General features: G+C 40.9%; 1 protein-coding gene across 1 annotated transcript in view; it reads left to right on the forward strand.

The window, feature by feature from the left end:
* The first annotated feature begins 501 nt into the window (after positions 1 to 501).
* The window catches only part of syne2b (spectrin repeat containing, nuclear envelope 2b), a 128,228-nt gene continuing 110,001 nt past the window's right edge, over positions 502 to 18,728 (forward strand). The window contains exons 1-7 of the mRNA XM_078289618.1: positions 502 to 589; positions 10,777 to 10,838; positions 13,613 to 13,708; positions 15,006 to 15,083; positions 16,036 to 16,128; positions 16,729 to 16,931; positions 17,858 to 18,057. Of these exons, the coding sequence (XP_078145744.1) occupies positions 502 to 589; positions 10,777 to 10,838; positions 13,613 to 13,708; positions 15,006 to 15,083; positions 16,036 to 16,128; positions 16,729 to 16,931; positions 17,858 to 18,057 (820 nt within the window). The remainder of the gene's footprint in view (positions 590 to 10,776; positions 10,839 to 13,612; positions 13,709 to 15,005; positions 15,084 to 16,035; positions 16,129 to 16,728; positions 16,932 to 17,857; positions 18,058 to 18,728) is intronic.

Genomic DNA, 18,728 nt, shown 5'->3' on the forward strand with positions numbered 1-18,728 from the left:
CTATCCTGTTTCTCTGTGTGTTTTCTCTCTTTTTCTCTGTATGCCTTTTGTTAGTTTCTGAAGCACTTTGTAAAGCAAATTATTTAGTCCAAAGCACTTTATGAATAAATGTCACTTGTGCTACATGTGTGCGAGTTGGTTAAAATGTGTGCAGCAATTGTTTTTTGTCCTATTTTCCGCAGTGAGAGTGCAGGAACGTGAGTCTGAACATCTGATAGTCAAAAGCCTCCATGTCAATCTGTAGATTTCCTTGATTTGAGAAGTGCATGCTCTCAAATGCAAGGTGTCATATAGTACAGTAGAAGTCACTGCTATTCATTAAAATCTCTCTCTATTTTTTGTATTTGTGCCTTGTGCAAGTTAAAGCGTCGACCAAATGCTAGCTGTGATGTTGGTCTTTTTTTTAATTATTATAACAGTAACAGTTCACTCTTTAATGTTGACTCTCCTCTCTGTTTCCAGAGCGGTGCCATGCTGCTGGGAGTTTGCGGGTGAGAAATCATGGCGTCGGACTTCTACAGCCGGGACGTCCCGGTGGAGCGGGGCTCCATCCCCCTGGACATCGACAACGTCCAGCTGCTGCTGCAGGGTCAGTCTGCACCTCCTGTTCAGTAACGAATGAAATAGTCAAACAAAGAAATCTATGAGCACAGAAAATGTCTTCATGTTCCTGTTTCTCTGTCTGTGGAGGAAGGAAGGAAGGAAGAAAGAAAGAGAGACAGAAAGAAAGACAGAAAGAAAGAAAGAAAGAAAGAAAAAGAGAGAGAAAGAATGAAAGAAAGAAGTTTCTTTTTTTATTTCAATTTCAGTTCAGTTTTAGCTAGTTTTGAGTTTGGATTTGGTAGTTTTAGTTGTTTTTTTTACAGGTATAATGATAGAAGTTCAGAACAGGTATTTTCTATATTTTTAACACCTAGTTTTTGTCTTTGTTTTGTTCTACTATAATAACCTTGGTTAACACAAGATCAGTGATTTACTTGAAGGAAAACAGGGTGGGAAATGAATTCAAGGAGGATTCAAGTCAAACTGTGCTAAAGGCTCATGGTTCTGAGGTCACGCCTGTGTGAAACATCCCTCATGTCTTCATGTCACTGTTTTATCTCGGTTTCCATGGCAACATAATAACCATTAAGCCCGCCTCACTCAGGGGAACAGTTAGAGTCCTGCGCTGGCTCCGGCCCGTTCGGACTCACACTTCACTTTCGTCACTTTCTGAGCTCATACTCGCTTTTATCTGGTGAAATTGAAACCTTCTTCTTCTCTGAGACGTGAGTCATGTTGCAAACACTCACCCAGCGGGAGAGAGAGAGGAGGCGTCCGTGATAAACAGGGCGACATCAAGCCACTGTCTCGTGTGTGTGTTCGCTAAGCTGTGATGCAGCAGGATCTGATTTGGTTTTCACTGAATGTGTGAGATTCACAATCAGTTATAGAAATAACAATTTAAGTCAGTTTCCAGTGGGTGTGTCACATTAGCTGTAAGGTTTTTGCAGTTGGATCTCTGATGCTGTGACGCATCAGAATTGTGACTGAAGAATTTTGAGTAACACTTTATTTATAAGGGGGGTGAATAAGGCTGACAACACTGTCATAACTACGCCAGGACAACTGACATGAACATGAATTAGACGTTATGAATGTTTATTCGGTTGATAATGTCACTTTCAATGCAGAGACATCTAGAAAAGTGTCAACTTTGCATTGAAATTATTATTATTATTCAACCCCCTTCAGATAAAATGTTACCGAATTTTGTTTCAAAAATGAAATATCATCCATTTGAAAAAAAGAGACAATTTTGCAAGACTGCTTTTGCAAAATGATTAATAGAAAAAAATGAAACACATTCTGGTGCGTCAGGTGAATTAAGTTCTTTGTTGACAAAATGAAAAGCACTTTAACAGACTGGATTTTCTGTATTTTAGAAGAATTGAATGGATGAACTTCAGAGATTTTTGAAGTTTCATTTCAAAGTGAGATATCCACGAAAATGGTGACATCTACTCTTACTTTTTAAATAATTAACACAAAATACAAATTAATTATTGCACTTTTTAAAGGATAGTTGGTAACTTAAGTTTTGTTGACAAAATGATGACAGTTTGACTGGATTTTACATTTTAGAGATACTGAACGCTGAATAGCATGTGGAAATGGAACTGATCAATTTGACTCTGTTAGCGGGACGCTGTCCGGTGTTAGCGGGACGCTGTCCGGTGTTAGCGGGACGCAGTCCGGTGTTGAAGGTCGCTCTGCGCTGACCTTGGCAGTCCGGACAGGTTTCATCCTGACAGACCGCATCTGACTCTCATTAATAGTTTCTTTGTTCTGGTGCGATGGATGCACCGGTGATACACTGTGGCACCGAGTCTGACAGGAGCTTCACTCTCGTTTTCTCTCTCTCTCTCTCTCTCTCTCTCTCTCTCTCTCTCTCTGTGTCTCTTTCCCTTTCTCTCTCTCTCTGTCTTTTTCATTCTCTCACTGTGTCTCTTTCCCTTTCTCTCTCTCTCTGTCTTTTTCATTCTCTCACTGTGTCTCTTTCCCTTTCTCTCTCTCTCTCTCTCTCTGTCTCTTTCCCTTTCTCTCTCTGTCTCTCTCTCTCTGTCTTTTTCGTTCTCTCTCTCTCTCTCTCTCTGTCTGTTTTTTTCATTCTCTCTCTCTGCCTGTCTCGTTCCCTTTCTCTCTCTCTCTCTCTCTCTCTCTCTCTCTCTGTGTGTGTCTCTTTCCCTTTCTCTCTCTCTCTGTCTTTTTCATTCTCTCGCTCTGTCTCTTTCCCTTTCTCTCTCTCTGTCTTTCATTCTCTCGCTGTGTCTCTTTCCCTTTCTCTCTCTCTCTCTCTCTTTCCCTTTCTCTCTCTGTCTCTCTCTCTGTCTGTCTTTTTCATTCTCTCTCTCTCTCTGTCTCTTTCCCTTTCTCTCTCTCTCTCTCTCTCTCTCTCTCTCTCTCTCTTTTTCATTCTCTCTGCCTGTCTCTTTCCCTTTCAAATTTGCTTTATTGCCATTACAAGAGTTATGTGTTACCAAAGCATTCAGTGAGATCACAGGTCAATATAATTACATACAACACAGTCATCATTGTAATATTTTAGTATATAGAGAACATACTGTACATACATACATACATACATGCTTTATATGTACAGTATATACAGTCTTTACATTACAGTCAACACAGCAAAGTAGTGTTCCGGAGAGAGGGCAGGGAAATCTGATATTAAAATTTTGAATTTATTGAAATAAATTTTTCTTGCATATTTGGGTCATTCAAATAAGAAATGTATGTGTGTTTCTGTCTTGTTTAAATCACTCTCTCTATCTCAACATTATGATCTGATCATCTGAGTTCTTCTTTCTTTAAAATTCTTGATTTTAAGGTCGCTTGCCAGTTGAAACTTTGGATTTAGTAGTGAGTAGCACTTCAGCTTGTTTTGATTTTTCTTTTTCATATCTCCAATTTTCAATGTGTCTCTTTTTCAATGTGGTGCCAAGCTGCTTTGTTTTTGATGGTGGGTTTTTTGTGGATGGGGCACCTCTCTTTCTCTCTGTCTTTTTCATTCTCTCTCTCTCTCTTTACTCCGACATCTATCCACTTCACTTCCTTTGCTCCCTCGCTTCTCATATATTTATTATCCTCTGTAGAGCTCACTGTCGTTCTTTTCACTTTTTTCTCCCTCTCTTCTTCCCTCTCCCACTCTCTGTCTGTCTCTCTCTCTCTCTCTCTCTCTCTCTCCATCTCTCTCCATCTCGTTCTCTCTCCTCAGAGACAGCCTCTCTCTATCTACCCACCACCCTTCTTCTCTTTCTTCTCTTTTATTCTCCATATTTTTTGGGGCCCATTACTGCGAGGTTTTCCACTGAACTATTTCAGGCACACGACTGTTTTCTCCCCATATTTAGAAACAGTGTTTTCTGGATCACTTTATTCGAGCCTTGTAAATCCTCCAAAGCTGAGCAGTTACCAGATGGTACGATGTGCAGAGTGGGTGATGTAAGCCTGAAGCCGCGATGACAAGCCAGCTTGTTAAAAAACGAGTGGGAAAGTCTTTTTTTCTGTGGATATTTGAAGTGGTAATGATGAAGGAATGTGGCTAAATATAACTTGTGCTGTGTGTGAATGTATGTGAGGTTTGGAAGGCGACTTTCACACTGTCCTAATGTACAGATGAAGACTGATCTACTTGTTAGAGTGACCGTCCTGTAACTGAAACGCCACGGGTTCGATCCCCACAGCACCCGATGTGTCCTCGAACCATCAACCACATGCAATAAACACAGTGACTTTAGCAAGACGCTGAACCCCAGCCTGTCCCTCTGGATGAGAGCGTCAGCTGCATACCTAACAGAAATGTAATCAGTGATGCAATCCGCTCAAACTCAGTGGAATAATCTAATTATTTTCAGTTACTTATGTATTACTTTGCCTTCAAAAACCACAGAACATGCAGATAAATGAGACATTTATCTCATTTTGCTGACTGTGAACTGTTTGACTGTAAATCACCACTGACAAGATTTGTGAAATGATGTGTTTCTAATTCTAATCTCACAGTCTACATGCAGTTTCTCTTAAAACATACAGTATATCTGAGTAACAAAGTCAACAATCACATACTTTTTTTATCTGCAATCTGATTACTATCTACAGTTCCATAACATGTAATTTATTTTATGCATACTTTAGATTTTTTTTACATTATCCAATGCTCTTAGACAAGGACGAGTTGCATTTGAGGGCTACATACTGGCTCTTGTTGGGATCAAACATGATCTTCAGGTACAGAACAGACTCATTGACCATTAGTCTGCTCTGGATGCTATTCCAGAAGCTAATAAACAAGTATATATATATAATACACTGCATTAAGGCTATTGGACAGTGTTACAGAAAGTCTAATCCAGATGCAAGCTGGGAAAATATGCAGCGGGCTATATAATGTTTCTGACTCAACCCTATGGCACTGTGATGGACATGCAGGGTCTTGATAGCTGGGTAACATTTACATACTACTGGAGTTGGGTGTGATTTCAGTCTATAATCATACCGTGTTAAACAGACTTACACATGTGCCGTCATGTAATAATCATGAACTTTATTTGTGTTTTAAAACAGAGTTACAGAATGCAGCAGGGTTACAGAAAAACAATAAGGGCAAATAAACTCTATAGAAGTTAATACAACTTATATAAAACTTCTTTTTAAGAAGCCATTTAAAAGATTTACAAGTATTTGAATTGGAGGCAATATGAATTATCACAGTGTTTCATGTCTCTGAGGATCACTGCAGGTCTTTGCATTGTGAAACATTGGATGTGTATATTTAGTGATATCTACAGTCTACTGTCTGTAGTATGCAGTGTAATTATAGTCTGGCTCGTTGTCTTTGCATTCTCGTCCCTGCACCATGTGTGTCGGTATGTGCTGTGCAACTATATTAGTCGTCTATAGAGTATATTTAACTTGACTCCCTGGACTGATTCATTTCTACATGACACTCCTCACTGCCAGTTCCTTATTAACTGTTAGTTACTTAATGATCCTGGATTCGGGGCTCATTCTATGGGAGCACTCATTGTAAATAACTGTATATAGTTTAATACATAGTACATTTTAACCTATATGTAAATGCCAAGTATTTCAGATGTTTTACTTGGATGGAAATGGAAATGCAATGGCACAAGGTTTTCAGTTCTGCCTCTGTTTTATTAGATGCTAGACCTCCTACATGATGTGAGCGCAGGTGGGTCCCCCTGCTGGGCGTTTCTGGCTGACGCACCTCCGACGGTGCCAGTGTCCCGGCTGCAGGGTCGTCAGCCGGGCGCCACCCTTCACTGATGTTTCGCTCCTTTAATCCCGGGAAACATCTCAAGGTGGTGGAGCAGCGGCAGGGAGGACAGGCTTGTTGCTGGTCTTTGAAGTGACCAGCATATTTCTGCATATTTATATTTTTGCATAGAAATATGCAAAAATACAAATTAATTACATAGTATGTCAAACAATATCTTGATTAAATACTTCTCTTTTACCATCAGATGTTGACATGTCTGACATGTTCTCCGACACCTAAACATCACATCTTAGCAACACAGGTATCACAGAAAACTTCCACTTTCCAAGTCCTATTTATCTCTGTGTCAGGTCGTTCATGTGCGTTCAACTCGTAATTTTGATATTTCCGACAGCACCTGAACTCAGCAGTTTTTCAGTCAAGTCATGCCTGCATAAAGTACCCATGAAGCAGCAGGAGGATAGGCTTGCTGCTGGTCTTGTTTGGGCAGGCCTGCAGCCCGTGTGAGTCAGACCCAGAAGAGGCGGAGCCGGCTGGATCCACCTGCCTCCCTGCAGGCTGGATGTTAGCTGGTTTTACAAGAATCACTCACTAACGAATTTCATATCTGTTTGTTGTTTATGTCTGTTCTCCTTTTGGATATGGATCTGCTGCCGTGTTTAGCGTTAGTGAAGTGAACCATGCATCTGCAGGAAAAAGAGTTTTTGGTTTTAAACTGAGGTGCAACAGAGTTTGCTGATCTGACAATTTTCCCTGCTGAATCAGCATTTATGATCCCGTCATGGGTGAGTTCTTTCTTCTTCGTCTTCATGTACCTTTTTAGGAAAACAGAACTATATTAAATGCTATGTGTAGAGGCACAATACTATGATGGATATTATGCCCAAATAATGTTCATATTACAGTAACCTGTATCTATAATATAGTAGCTGTAGAGGCTCAGCAATACAGATCTACAAAAAGACTTTTTTCATATGCATTGAGTTATAATTTGGCTCACAGTCTATACTTCTGTTAGAGTCAAATGTAAGATCTTTATCTAGAGCGGAGAGTTTTGAGCTTGTGTGGAGCGAGTCATATTTAATTTACAACTCAATTCTGCTCAGTGGAGTACGGAGGGATTGGCACAGGTGAGTCATATCAATAAACTGATGCATGATTGATCAATTCAGCAGTGGGTCAGAAAAGTCAAAATTCTGCATCTCATTAAAATCCCAAGTTGTTCAATGCACCAGAGAGGATTCCCATGATCCTTTCCCTTTTTAAGTAAAGTAGGTTTTGGTTCCCTCAACTCCTACACATTCTTCATTTCAAATCATCCATTCACTTATTCATTCATTCATTCATTCATTCATTACAGCTGAGGAAGGATGTAAAGATTCGTGGACATAATGTAATCCCTACTCAGAGAAAATAGGTGCTTTCATTGTTTGCAGTGCTTCAGTAGGTCTAATGCACTGCAGCAGCAGCCAGTGAAACACACTGTACAGTAGGATAAAAACACAAGGTGAGAAGTGGCTCCCATCCAGAGAATGTACCTGTATTGTTTGTGGATAAAGCGTTGAGCAGAGCCTTGCCCTGAAGGCAGCGCTCTGCTCTGACATTCAGGAGAACACGTCCTTCTGGATTTCACAATAAATAAATATGCTTGTTAGAAATATGAAAGCACAGTGGGAAATTAACACCAGCCGCCCGTCAAATGCTTTTAAATTTTGGTTTAGAATTGCTGGTGATTAAGCTTGTCTTCTCCACCACCCACTTTACCCGAGTAACCAAGCGTCATGTGGAGGCTCTGTCCTAAAAAAGTTAGTTCTTGTCCAATAGAGGCTTTGCAGCTGCATCACAAACCTCCAAGCAGCCCGTCTGGTGCCTCATGGAGGTCCAGGTTGTGCTCAAATATGGCTAAATATATAACAAGGCTAGAAAAGACTGTAGTGGGGCAGGTGTAGATTAATGAAGTAACGATTAATTAAGTAAAAGTGAATATTCTGACGAAGTAGCCTAGATTTGTTCCTGAATTTAGGTTAGTGTGACATAGGAAACAGTCTTTAACCCTGACCCTTTGGTCATTGTCTCTACTCCAAAACTCAGCTCAGTTAACCAGAACAAACAGTTGACTTTTGGATTTGTTATCTATAGCCAACAACCTGACAAGGTAATTTAGCAAAGCAACTGATCGTTAGCATGTGACCACATCAAGCCACAACTAACACTATAGCTTCTACTAGATATGTCGTGCAAATCTGATATTAACAACAAGACAGCGATGGTTAGCTGACCAGATACTATGGTTAGCTAGCTAACAAGCTGACATTATCTAAACACTAAATCAATCAGATGGATCAGTGATGAAATGATCAGTTCAGTCAGAAAGAGAACACAAATTAACCGTCTGTTCAGTTCTGTTTAGATGGCCAAACTGTATATTTTGAAATGCAATCAGCTGTTCAGCTCTGTTGCTAAAAGCCGAGGCTCTCCAATATGGTCGCCAGTGGGTGTGTTCACCTGAAAGCCGTCTATTCTATGAAAAATAATTGAAAATATCTATGATAACTTTTTGGAAGTGGTAGTTGCAAGACTTGTCTTTTATAAATTGTCACTATTTGTGTTTCATATTGTTAACCTCGTGCTTCTTTTCCAATTATCGAGGTAGCAGGGATTCACGTCCAGCAGCCTGCAGCTGCTAACTGGTAGCATGTGGAACCCTGTTTAAAGGGCAGTGGTTGCCGTGAGCAAGCGGGGGTTGTTTAAAATAATTTGCACCTTGGCAAACTCACAAGTGTGTCACAGCTCTGGTTTCCACTTCCTCTGGACTCGCCAATCAGGAACTCTTAAATCTCAAATCACTTATCATGGTTTGAAGATCGATGATTAGGAGTGTAACATCCAGACGTAACACGGCACAGAGGGTCGACATGTCACTGCAGAAAACCGACACCTCCCCTCCCCCAATATCTTTGTTTGTCATATCAGATTCGTCTTTATTAGTCGTCTGAGTCTATTGGAGGGGCTTTTTATGATTAAGATTAGACTGTGAGTGAACTCAAGCCAAGGGCGGCCTGCTGCTAAACAGATTACTGAGGAAACTAGTCTGTAAAGCATCCCAGAGCCCAGAAACACAGACAGACAGACAGACAGACAGACAGAAACACAGACAGAAACACAGACAGACAGACAGACAGACAGGAGTTGAACTGGAGCTCAGCATGCAGGAGAAAGGACCTCTAACAACGCAGTGACCTGGGAGATTGATGGATCAAGAGTTCAACTGGAACTTAGTTAAAGTATTCAAGATCTATGGCTGAGAAAAGAAACGATGAGACGAGCTATGAAATACCAGTGATAGGAAAAAGTGGAACCCATCGCTCTGGTGCTGTTTCTTTTTTTTCTTACTTGAATTGAAGTTTTACATTGGTTGTTTATGTGCTGAGCGAAATCGATGACCATCTGGTACCTCTTAATTTAAACGTACACCTGTACATTTTATGAGGAAATTAAAAATAAGAATTCCTGGAAAACGGACTTGTCGGAGATACTGTACGTGGTTTTCGTCTGACCACAGCGACACATGGAGAGTTTTAAAACGGCCTATCAGACATGTGAGTGGAGTCAGGAAGTCGGCCTTATGAGGACAACGGAGATTCAGGACTGGATTATATGTGAGACTCTTCACACTGTCGCTGACCTGAATGACTTTATAGAGATTTACAATGGTGAGTGGTGGCTGTGCTGCTGCTGACCAAGCCTGTTAGTATTATACTGGCCTGTCTGAATAAGGCTGAAACTGCTCTGTAGCCTCTATAATATTCTCTATTTTCTAATATAATATACTCTCCAAATATCCAGCAATATTATGCTTACAGTCTAAGATCACAGTCCTGCGTTCTTCTTAAAGTTCCCAGAATCGGAACTGTTTTTGGTGAAAAGGTATTTGATTATTTTGCATCCCGGTCCTGGAACAATCTCCAGTCGAAGCTCCAGCTCGACCATTTTATTCCCCTAAATCAGTTCAAACAAATTATTCACAGTTTTATGCAAGATGTGTGCAATACAGTAGATGTATTTTCTACTGTATTGTATGTTTTATTGTGTAACCCCCTGCTGCCATTTCTTGGCCAGGTCTCCCTTGGAAAAGAGATCTCAGTGGGACTTCCTGGTAAAAGGCTAAATAAATAAATAAAAATATATAAAAATGATAAGTATGATGCATTAATTTTTATTTATTGCATATTTATCTCCGGACTATCCTATTCTTTACTGCTGTATTGACCCAATTTTCCTTCGGGCTTCGACAGAATTCAAATGATTGATACTAAACTTAATTTATTTAAAATCTTTTATTTATCCAGGGAAAACTGTATGAGTATGCATGCTCTTTTTCAGCAACACCCTGCTTTACATTCATACAGTTACACTCATTGACACCTGGCACTGCCCGGTGCAGTGGTTGGTTCTGTGTTTTGCTCACCTTTAAAGCCCGCCTCTCTCCCTGCAGAGCGTGTTGGAACCACGCTCTCTCTGTGCAGAGTTATTGTCTGTGGCTCTCTACCTGTCCAGACAACACACACACTGAATACTTCTGTTGGTGCTTATTATCCTGCAAGGTTTTCACAACTGTTTGACCAATCCCTTGGGTGTCTGTAATAACTCGCTTTAATTATCGTAGTTGTAGATGCCTAGCTAATTTCAGAATGTGTGTACAAACCGGTAAGACCACCTGTTGTTTACATGAATTACACTGAGGTGAAACCTCATTGGTTTTACTGGTTAAATCCATTTCATTTGAAGGCCTTCAGCTGACTCTCAACCAAAGTAAGGATGAGTGAGCAGGTAGAGGTTCAGTGTCTTGCTCAAAGATGCTTTGACAGGACACACACTGGCTGTTGGAAGGGTCAAACCTGTGACTTTTTGGAATGGCTGAGACATAAACTTTGTGTGTGCAACATGTATGCAAATGTAATATCAACTTTGTGTTTGTCTTCCTTCAACAGTGGAGCAGGAACAGATTCAGAAGCGGACCTTCACCAACTGGGTCAACGCTCAGCTGGCAAAGGTGAGCTGTGGCTCTGACCCTTCACCTCACTACTATGGGTTGCTTATAATGTTGACAATTTGAGCTAATTTTACTGTTGTACTCATTGTAAGTTGCACTGGATAAGAGCATCAGGTAAATGCCTAAAATGTACATGTAACATTTAAAAAGATTTGTACAAGTTCAAGTTATTTCTACAGCCTTTCATCACAAGCCTGTCTCAAAGTTCTGTCTCAGAGAATGAGCCTAACTAGATCTAACTGATCACCAATCAATCACAGAACAGATTGATGTCACACAAACTTAAGGATGCAGAACAAAGCACAAGACACACAACAGCAGGTTTTAGCAAGACATAACAGCCTACCTACTCTACATATCCTCACCTCCCACCAGCCTTAGACGCTCGAAGCATACAAGGACAAAACTCCCAAGAAACTTTATTAGGAAAAAATGGAATTGACAAAACCTTCCTCTTCCTCGGAGGCTGGAGGCGTCCGACTGAAGAAACACAGGAACACAACAGTAAACAACATCTGTAAATCTGTCAGTAGTCAACACAGTGACAATTTGTTCTAGCTCATTAGAACTTTATATCAGCATAAAGAAGACACTGTTTCTTCAGTATGTGTTATTTATTGTATTTTTATCTATATGGTATTCTTTACTCCTGTTATGGCCCACTTTCCCCTCAGGGATCAATAAAGCTCATCTTATCTCATCTTATCTTAGTATAATAATATCATTTCCATCCTCAAACCTCAATGAATGCAGCTGTATACAAAATGGGGATGAGCAAGATCATGTAAGGGCAAAATACGATGGATCAACAGCTGTGCTCACATGCACACCAATATTTAATTAATATTTGGGATACTTAGGTGTTTCATTTATGCCTAAAATATGTTGAAAAAAAAAGTCTTGTAATGAAGATATACTGTACATATGCATTGTTGGTAAAATTCATCATAAAGGCTCAATTATGGCTGAAATTCAATATTTTAGTAGTTCATCATTCGATATTTTCACATTCAATATCTTTAAAATATGGAGGATCCATTCTGCAAAACTGTCAACTAAGGACTCATATCAACTACTATTCTTTAAAATGGACCATCATTTGTTCAATTTAGTGTCATCAATCATTTCATTAGAGTAGATAGTTTTTCCATATGATGGATATTATTGTTTTTCAGTGGAATCATATCATGATGATTTGGTGATTTTGGGATATTGTGACACATAATTCTTCCGCCTAAATTGATGATAAGAAGCAAATTTTATTTAAAAACTCAAAATTAGGGATATTGGTAGCCATATTGTGATATATATCAATATAAAAAAAATCTTTATGATAATCGTGATATTGATTTCAACCATATTGCCCAGCCTTAACTTATAGTAAATCCACTACTTTCTGTGTAACAATGGGTGGAGACAATTGGCTGTACTTTGGCCCTCCCTATGTACATGCACCCCCATTTTCCACTTTTCTATTTTCCTGACGAAGACCAATAGAGGTTGAAACGTTGCTGCTGCAGTTCAACACCTGGCCTGCTTTTTTGGATGTGCACACACTTATCATTCTGTGGTAAATCCGATGTGACACGACTGCAGCATGAGGCCATGTGGAGACGTGATGCGGTGGATCAGTGTTTTTATTCTGGAGCTCCACCTTCACAGTGAGCCAATGTGAGCGCGAGTGGAAAGTCTCATGGTGGAGGTCAGCTGTGAATGTGACAGTGGAGGAAGAGGGGGGGATGTAAATATAGCCTTCAGGAGCATGGTTCACACACACAGACAGACAGCGACAGACGGCTCCCCCCCCCCTCCCCCACCCACCATAGTGTCAGTGTCAGGCTGTGTTGGGCTCAGCTGTGGATCCACATCGCCTGGACACTCTGCCAGTAAACTGAATGGTGGAGATAATTGTTAATCTGGGGGGGGGGGCTGTTCGCATTAGAGCTCGCATTGCAACAGAAACTCATGTTCCATGTGAAGGGTTTCTGCTATGCTATACAGAATATCCATATTTTGTAAGATCATAACTAGCTGAAATTCATCAGTCAGTATTTATAGTCACTATTTTGTAAGCAAAGGTCTTAAAGGGGCAATAAGTAAGATATTGCCCCTAGCACAAAATGATATATCTGTGAGGGGTTGACTGGGTTGTTGATCAATACCAATGACTCAATTATTACTTGGCCAGCTGCTGAGATTTTTGCCTTTCAAAACTCATTTTCTGGCCCGTTTTGCGTATAGAAACCAGACCTGAGAGTAATAAAATATAATGAGTACCATCAATTTTAGACAATCACAGGAGAGAGTTTGAAAGTCAATATTTGCATACTTTTCTGTGACTGCCAACTCACCTGAATTGACCTGAACTGTCCTGATGCGGTAAACTCCTCCCATCCGGCACGCCACACAGGTTAAAACAAACGCTGAGAAGCTTTTGAATAATAGTCGGTTGATCCACTTCTGCACAGGAAAGTTAAACAGGGAAAGACAGATTTAATCGAACTGCATCATGCCTATTTGAGTCCATGCAGTTATAGAAAGGCACACACACACACACACACACACACACACGCACACGCACACACACACACACACACACACACACACGATAGGCAGGGAGGGTATTAGGAGATATGGCACTCTCAGTTTTACACATTGTGCCCCTCAGTTTTTTTCAGAGTGCTTGAAGTTTATGTCTCATTTATTTGTGCGTGTGTGATTGTGTGTGTGTGTGTGTGTGTGTGTGTGTGTGTGTGTGTGTGTTGTCGGAACAGAGGAGGCCACCATGTAGGGTTCTGGACCTGTTCAGTGATTTCCGTGACGGCTCCAAACTGCTGGACCTGCTGGAGGTGATGAGCGGCCAGCGCATGGTGAGTCTCACCTCAGATCAGCGCTTCACATGGTCTCTACTGACGCCAGGCTGGGAAATTAATACCAGACACCAGCCAAGGACTGGAAAAGGTTTTGGTGTCAGTCCCTCAGACTCAAAGAGAGAGGGCTTCTTTCTAGAGCCGCCATTTTGCACCGAGAGACGTTCAACAATCATACAGGGAGAAATCCATCGTAGAAGAGGAGAGAGACCAATTTCTCCACCCACAGGAGCAGGAGAGAGACCAGAATGCACTGCAACAGAGAGACAGGCTGGGGTTTGCAAAGGAAGGGGGCGTGACTCTCACTTTCTCTCAACTGGAAAAACTCACTAAAAGTAATTCTGGGAAATGTTGGAAATCAACTAACTGCAGTAGAAGTGGATGAGGCGGGTTGAGGGAAAGAAAGTAAATTACAACTTTTCATCACAAAATATGATTGATATATGACGATTGAACATAACAGATTGATGATATAAAACAGAGTAAAAGTATCCAAAAGTGGATTTTTCCTTGAAGAAGCTGCAAACAAAGTGGTTTCAGTGGAGAATTTGAATGTCCCATGGTGGTCTAAATGCCGTTTCAGAGGCTTTTCCACCCTCACAAGAAGAAAATGCTGGTGTAAACACTGAATCCTTGTTCTTTTTGTCATAAAAACGGTCAGATTGGCAGGTTCAATCCAAAAATATCAGTATCAGCCTTCAAAAACCCATATCAGCCAAACCCTAGACTCCACTACCTAAAACTGCCTTTACATGCTGCAGCAAGCAAATTGATGTTTGTCTTCTTTATCTCCCCTTCCCCATCTTTGATGTTATCATATGAGTGAATAAATAAACTCAAACTCAGTGACAGACAGGTTTAGCAGCAATAAAAGGTGAGTAGGGCGTCGGTCCAAATTTCTGTAGTAAACAACATTGTCAAGATGCTGTTCATTCCAACCAGCTGGCTTAATAATAATTAATATTGTCTTCTGATGCATGAAACAGCCGCTACTGTAATATAATCAGTCATGTGGAACAATGACTGTGATTTGATGCTGCTGCCATAAATCGAAATCTATTATGATTCCAATTCTTATAAATGAATTAATAAAGATAGTGATAGTAATGCATGACAGTAAGTATAACCGGATTTGTTACTGTGATTTGTTGTTGTTATTGAAATAGAGTCTTTTGCTGAAATAAAACAAAGATTGTGATAATGTAATTTTTTGCAGCAGTTTGTCTTTACGGTGTTTTGTTGTACCCAGCTTCTTATTTAATGCTGCATGACTGATGACGCTGGTTTCCTTTTGCAGAGTCGGGAGAGAGGCAGAGGGATGTTTCAGCACAGGAGCAACATTGAGAAAGCCCTGTCCTTTTTAAAGAAGAAATCAGTAAGGGACGCTTTGTATTGTATATGTGAGAATGTACTGTATGCTCAGTTGATGGCCATGGATCGGTCTGTGTCTGTCTGTCCATCAAACATGATATCTCAGACACGTGCGGTCTGATTTTGACAAAACTTGTGCTGTGTTCCAGCGTTTAAAAAATAACACTGATTGACCGAATGAGGGCACTATGATTAATTTGAAACTCAAATGTGATGTCTCAGACAACACTGGGTCAATTTTCAGGGGTGTTCTCACTGATTTGGGGGCCCTGGGCAAAGGCAAGCATGGGGCCCCCTGAATTCCAGCTCTCACCCATTTCGAATCCATCCATCCTATACATTTACACACTATTTCTAACATTTACTTGCCCTTGGCTCGGAGCATTGGTTCATTGTTGCCGTTGGTGCCGGCAGTTGAGCGAGTGTTTGCTCCACTAGAGCTGGTTGAGCCTGGAGGCAGGGGGAATGCTGCTGGCAGCAAACACTAGCAGCAGTTGATCTTTGATGAAAAACGCTGTCAACAAAGCTTTTATTTTCCTCTGTCTTGGGTAGCTTTGATTCATTTTTTTAACCTCATATAAGCAACTGCTACAGTGGCAAGGAAAGTCAAGTGGCAATATCACACTATAAGTGGAATAGTTCACTATAGCCTGACGCCTTTTGTAACAAAAGGCGTTGTGTTTTTCAAAAAGTGAATTTCTTTTAAATTCCTGACAATTTTTCAATATTACTTACAAATTACACTGATTGGCCTAATGAGGGCGCTATAATTAAAGGTCAAAAGTTCAAAATTTGAAAGGCCATAACTGCTGCACCACTGGTCTGATTTTGATGAAACTTGGAGGGAAGAAGCATCTTGTTACTGATTGGTCCAGGGGGAGCTGCATCGTTTGTGTTTACTTGTTTTCTGGAAGTCTTCCATGTGAGAAGAATCCTGTTTCTCTGCTTTTCCCCAGATCAAACTAGTCAACATAAACATTCCTGACATCATCGATGGGAAACCATCCATCATCCTGGGCCTCATATGGACAATCATTCTACAGTATCATGTGAGTTTATTATGTTTTCTTATCATAGCATTTTTTCTTTCTTTCTTTCTTTCTTTCTTTCTTTCTTTCTTTCTTTCTTTCTTTCTCTTTTTTTCTTATGTTTTTTTGTGTCCTTGTGCACAGATCACACCTGAAACCGAAAGCTTGCTCTTAGTGTGTCCCTGGTCCAAATAATGAAGTTTGAATTGAAAACATTTTCATACTGGACAGGTGAAGTCTTGTTGTAGTTTTTATAGAAAAGCAATGCAGCCAGAAAAGTATAAAAGTGAGTGCAGGCCATGTTTTCTTGTTCTGGACTCATACATGTTTCCCTGGATATGTTTTTTTTCCCATTGAAATGCTCTCCAAGACATACCTAACTCCTGAAAAATCTTATTGGAGATATGAGGTTTTTGTCTGCCAGCAGTGATAATGGCTGTCAGATAAAAATTTCATATCGTCAAGGAATGGAGAATTCTTATTTTCTGCACAACATTGATTTCGAATAGGTATCCTGGCACCCAAGGGTCAGGGTTGACAAGGTTTTCATGCAACAGCAGCATTTTAAATGTAAATGCCTGAACCGTAAAAGCTGAAATGTTGCGTCTGTGGTGCCGTCAGATCGAGGAGCTGGCCAGCGGCTTGTCCTTCAGCTCCCGCCAGTCGTCCATGGAGTCTCTGGCCAGCCTGGACTCTCGCTCCACGCTGTCGAGCCGCTCGGCCAGCAGCAGCCCGGTTCCCCCCAGAGGCTCGCCGCTGCACAGCCGCTTCAGGGTCTCCGCCAAGAAGGCCCTGCTGCTCTGGGTCCGGGAGCAGTGCCACAAGTAAGCCGACAGAAAGACAGCGAAGTGTGTCCTGCTACAGATAGGGTTAGGCTGATATATCGGTTCGCCGAAGCTCTGAGAAACGAATTGATGCAAGTTTTCTGTTGTGGTCCGACTCTGTGATGTAAGCGGTGATATATCCTCATGCAGGAACCCCTGGGCCGGTCTCAGGTCTGGGCTAAAGACCGAAAAGTGACCAGGCCTTTCCTGTCCGGGCCGCAGGATTATTTGGGAACACTTTAAAATCACTTCTTAAAACACTTTCTATAGACAGGCTTTAGTGGAGTTCATTTTGTTTCATTCCAATTGTATTTGCCAGTTTTCATCCTTTATAACCATTTTGATTTTTTTCTAATATATATATATATTATTTATTTTTTTTAATCTTACTGGCTTTTATTTATTATTGTTGTATTTTTCTGTAAAGCTGCTGATAACTGTTTTGAAAAGTGTTACACAAACAAAGTTTATAATAGTGATAGTATTATATTATTAGTATTTACAGTATAATAGGAATGGTAGTAGTATCATAGTAGTCTTGTCATAGTAGTAGTAGCAGTAGTAGTAGAAGCAGTAGTAGTAGTAGCAGTAGTAGTAGTGGTAGTAGTAGTATTAGTGGTAATACTAGTAGTAGTGTTAGTATTAGCAGTAGCATTAGAAGTAGTAGAAGTAGTAGTAGCAGTACCAGTACTAGCCGCAGTAGCAGTAGTAGTAGCAGTAGTAGTAGTAGCAGTTGCAGTAGTAGCAGTAGTAGCAGTAGTAGTAGTAGCAGTAGCAGTAGTAGCAGTAGTAGTAGTGGCAGTAGCAGTAGCAGTAGCAGTAGCTGTAGTAGTAGTGGTAGTAGTTGTAGTAGTAGTAGTAGTAGTAGTGGTAGTAGTTGTAGTATTATTATATTATACTGATCTGAACTCCCTCTCCCTCTTCAGAGCTGGCTGCACTCTGAATGTGAAAGACTTCAAGTCCAGCTGGAGGAGTGGAGTGGTGTTCCTGGCGGTGCTGTACGCCCTGCGGCCCGACCTGGTGGATCTGTCCAAGGCCAGGACCAGAACCAACAGGCAGAACCTGGAGGAGGCCTTCCGCACCGCCGAGAGAGAGCTGAGGATCCCCCGGCTGCTGGAGCCTGACGGTACGGAGCCGAGCTGCTCAGGAGGGGGTTTGTGTCAGTGTAGCAGGACTGTCCCGACCTGAGTCACTTTTATAGCCAAGAAAAACAGCGTACAGGAATTTGTCTCTGTAACGCTGTTGGAGAGGCATTTTAAAATGGTAATCAGGAAGATAATATTTTTAAAGTTGGTGGGCGGTACTGTGACGTCTTCTCCTGTTGATCCAAACAAACCTCTGTTGCTGCTGCTGCTGGTGTCGTGCCAACATTTTTTATCCCTTAAAAATACTTTTCCCCTGGTGGTGTGTTTCTGCCTTGATTTCACACCAGAGAAGAAAGCAACAAAGTCATTTTGATTTTTGTGGATGTTTTCCTATCGCTGGCTCTTCAAATGGTAAAACAACATTTGGAAAACATTTCACAAGATTACAAAGTAGCCTACAGAAAGTAATCTACCTGGTTGCCTAGTAATAAACGAGTATCATCTTACTATCTCAACCCACAAGGAAGTCAGCTATAAAGTTTACTTAAGCGTGTTTCCCCCGTGATCATTTCCTTGTGCAGTGGCAAAACAAGAACACACACAGAATAGTGTGTTAGAGTTTCAACTACTTAGTCCCACAGCTCATACTGACACACACCACCTGGCCAGCTGCACTTTTTTGATTCAAGAATCTGTCTTTTCCATATTTTGA

This window comes from Centroberyx gerrardi, chromosome 17 (genome assembly GCF_048128805.1).
Source record: "Centroberyx gerrardi isolate f3 chromosome 17, fCenGer3.hap1.cur.20231027, whole genome shotgun sequence".
Taxonomy (NCBI): domain Eukaryota; kingdom Metazoa; phylum Chordata; class Actinopteri; order Beryciformes; family Berycidae; genus Centroberyx; species Centroberyx gerrardi.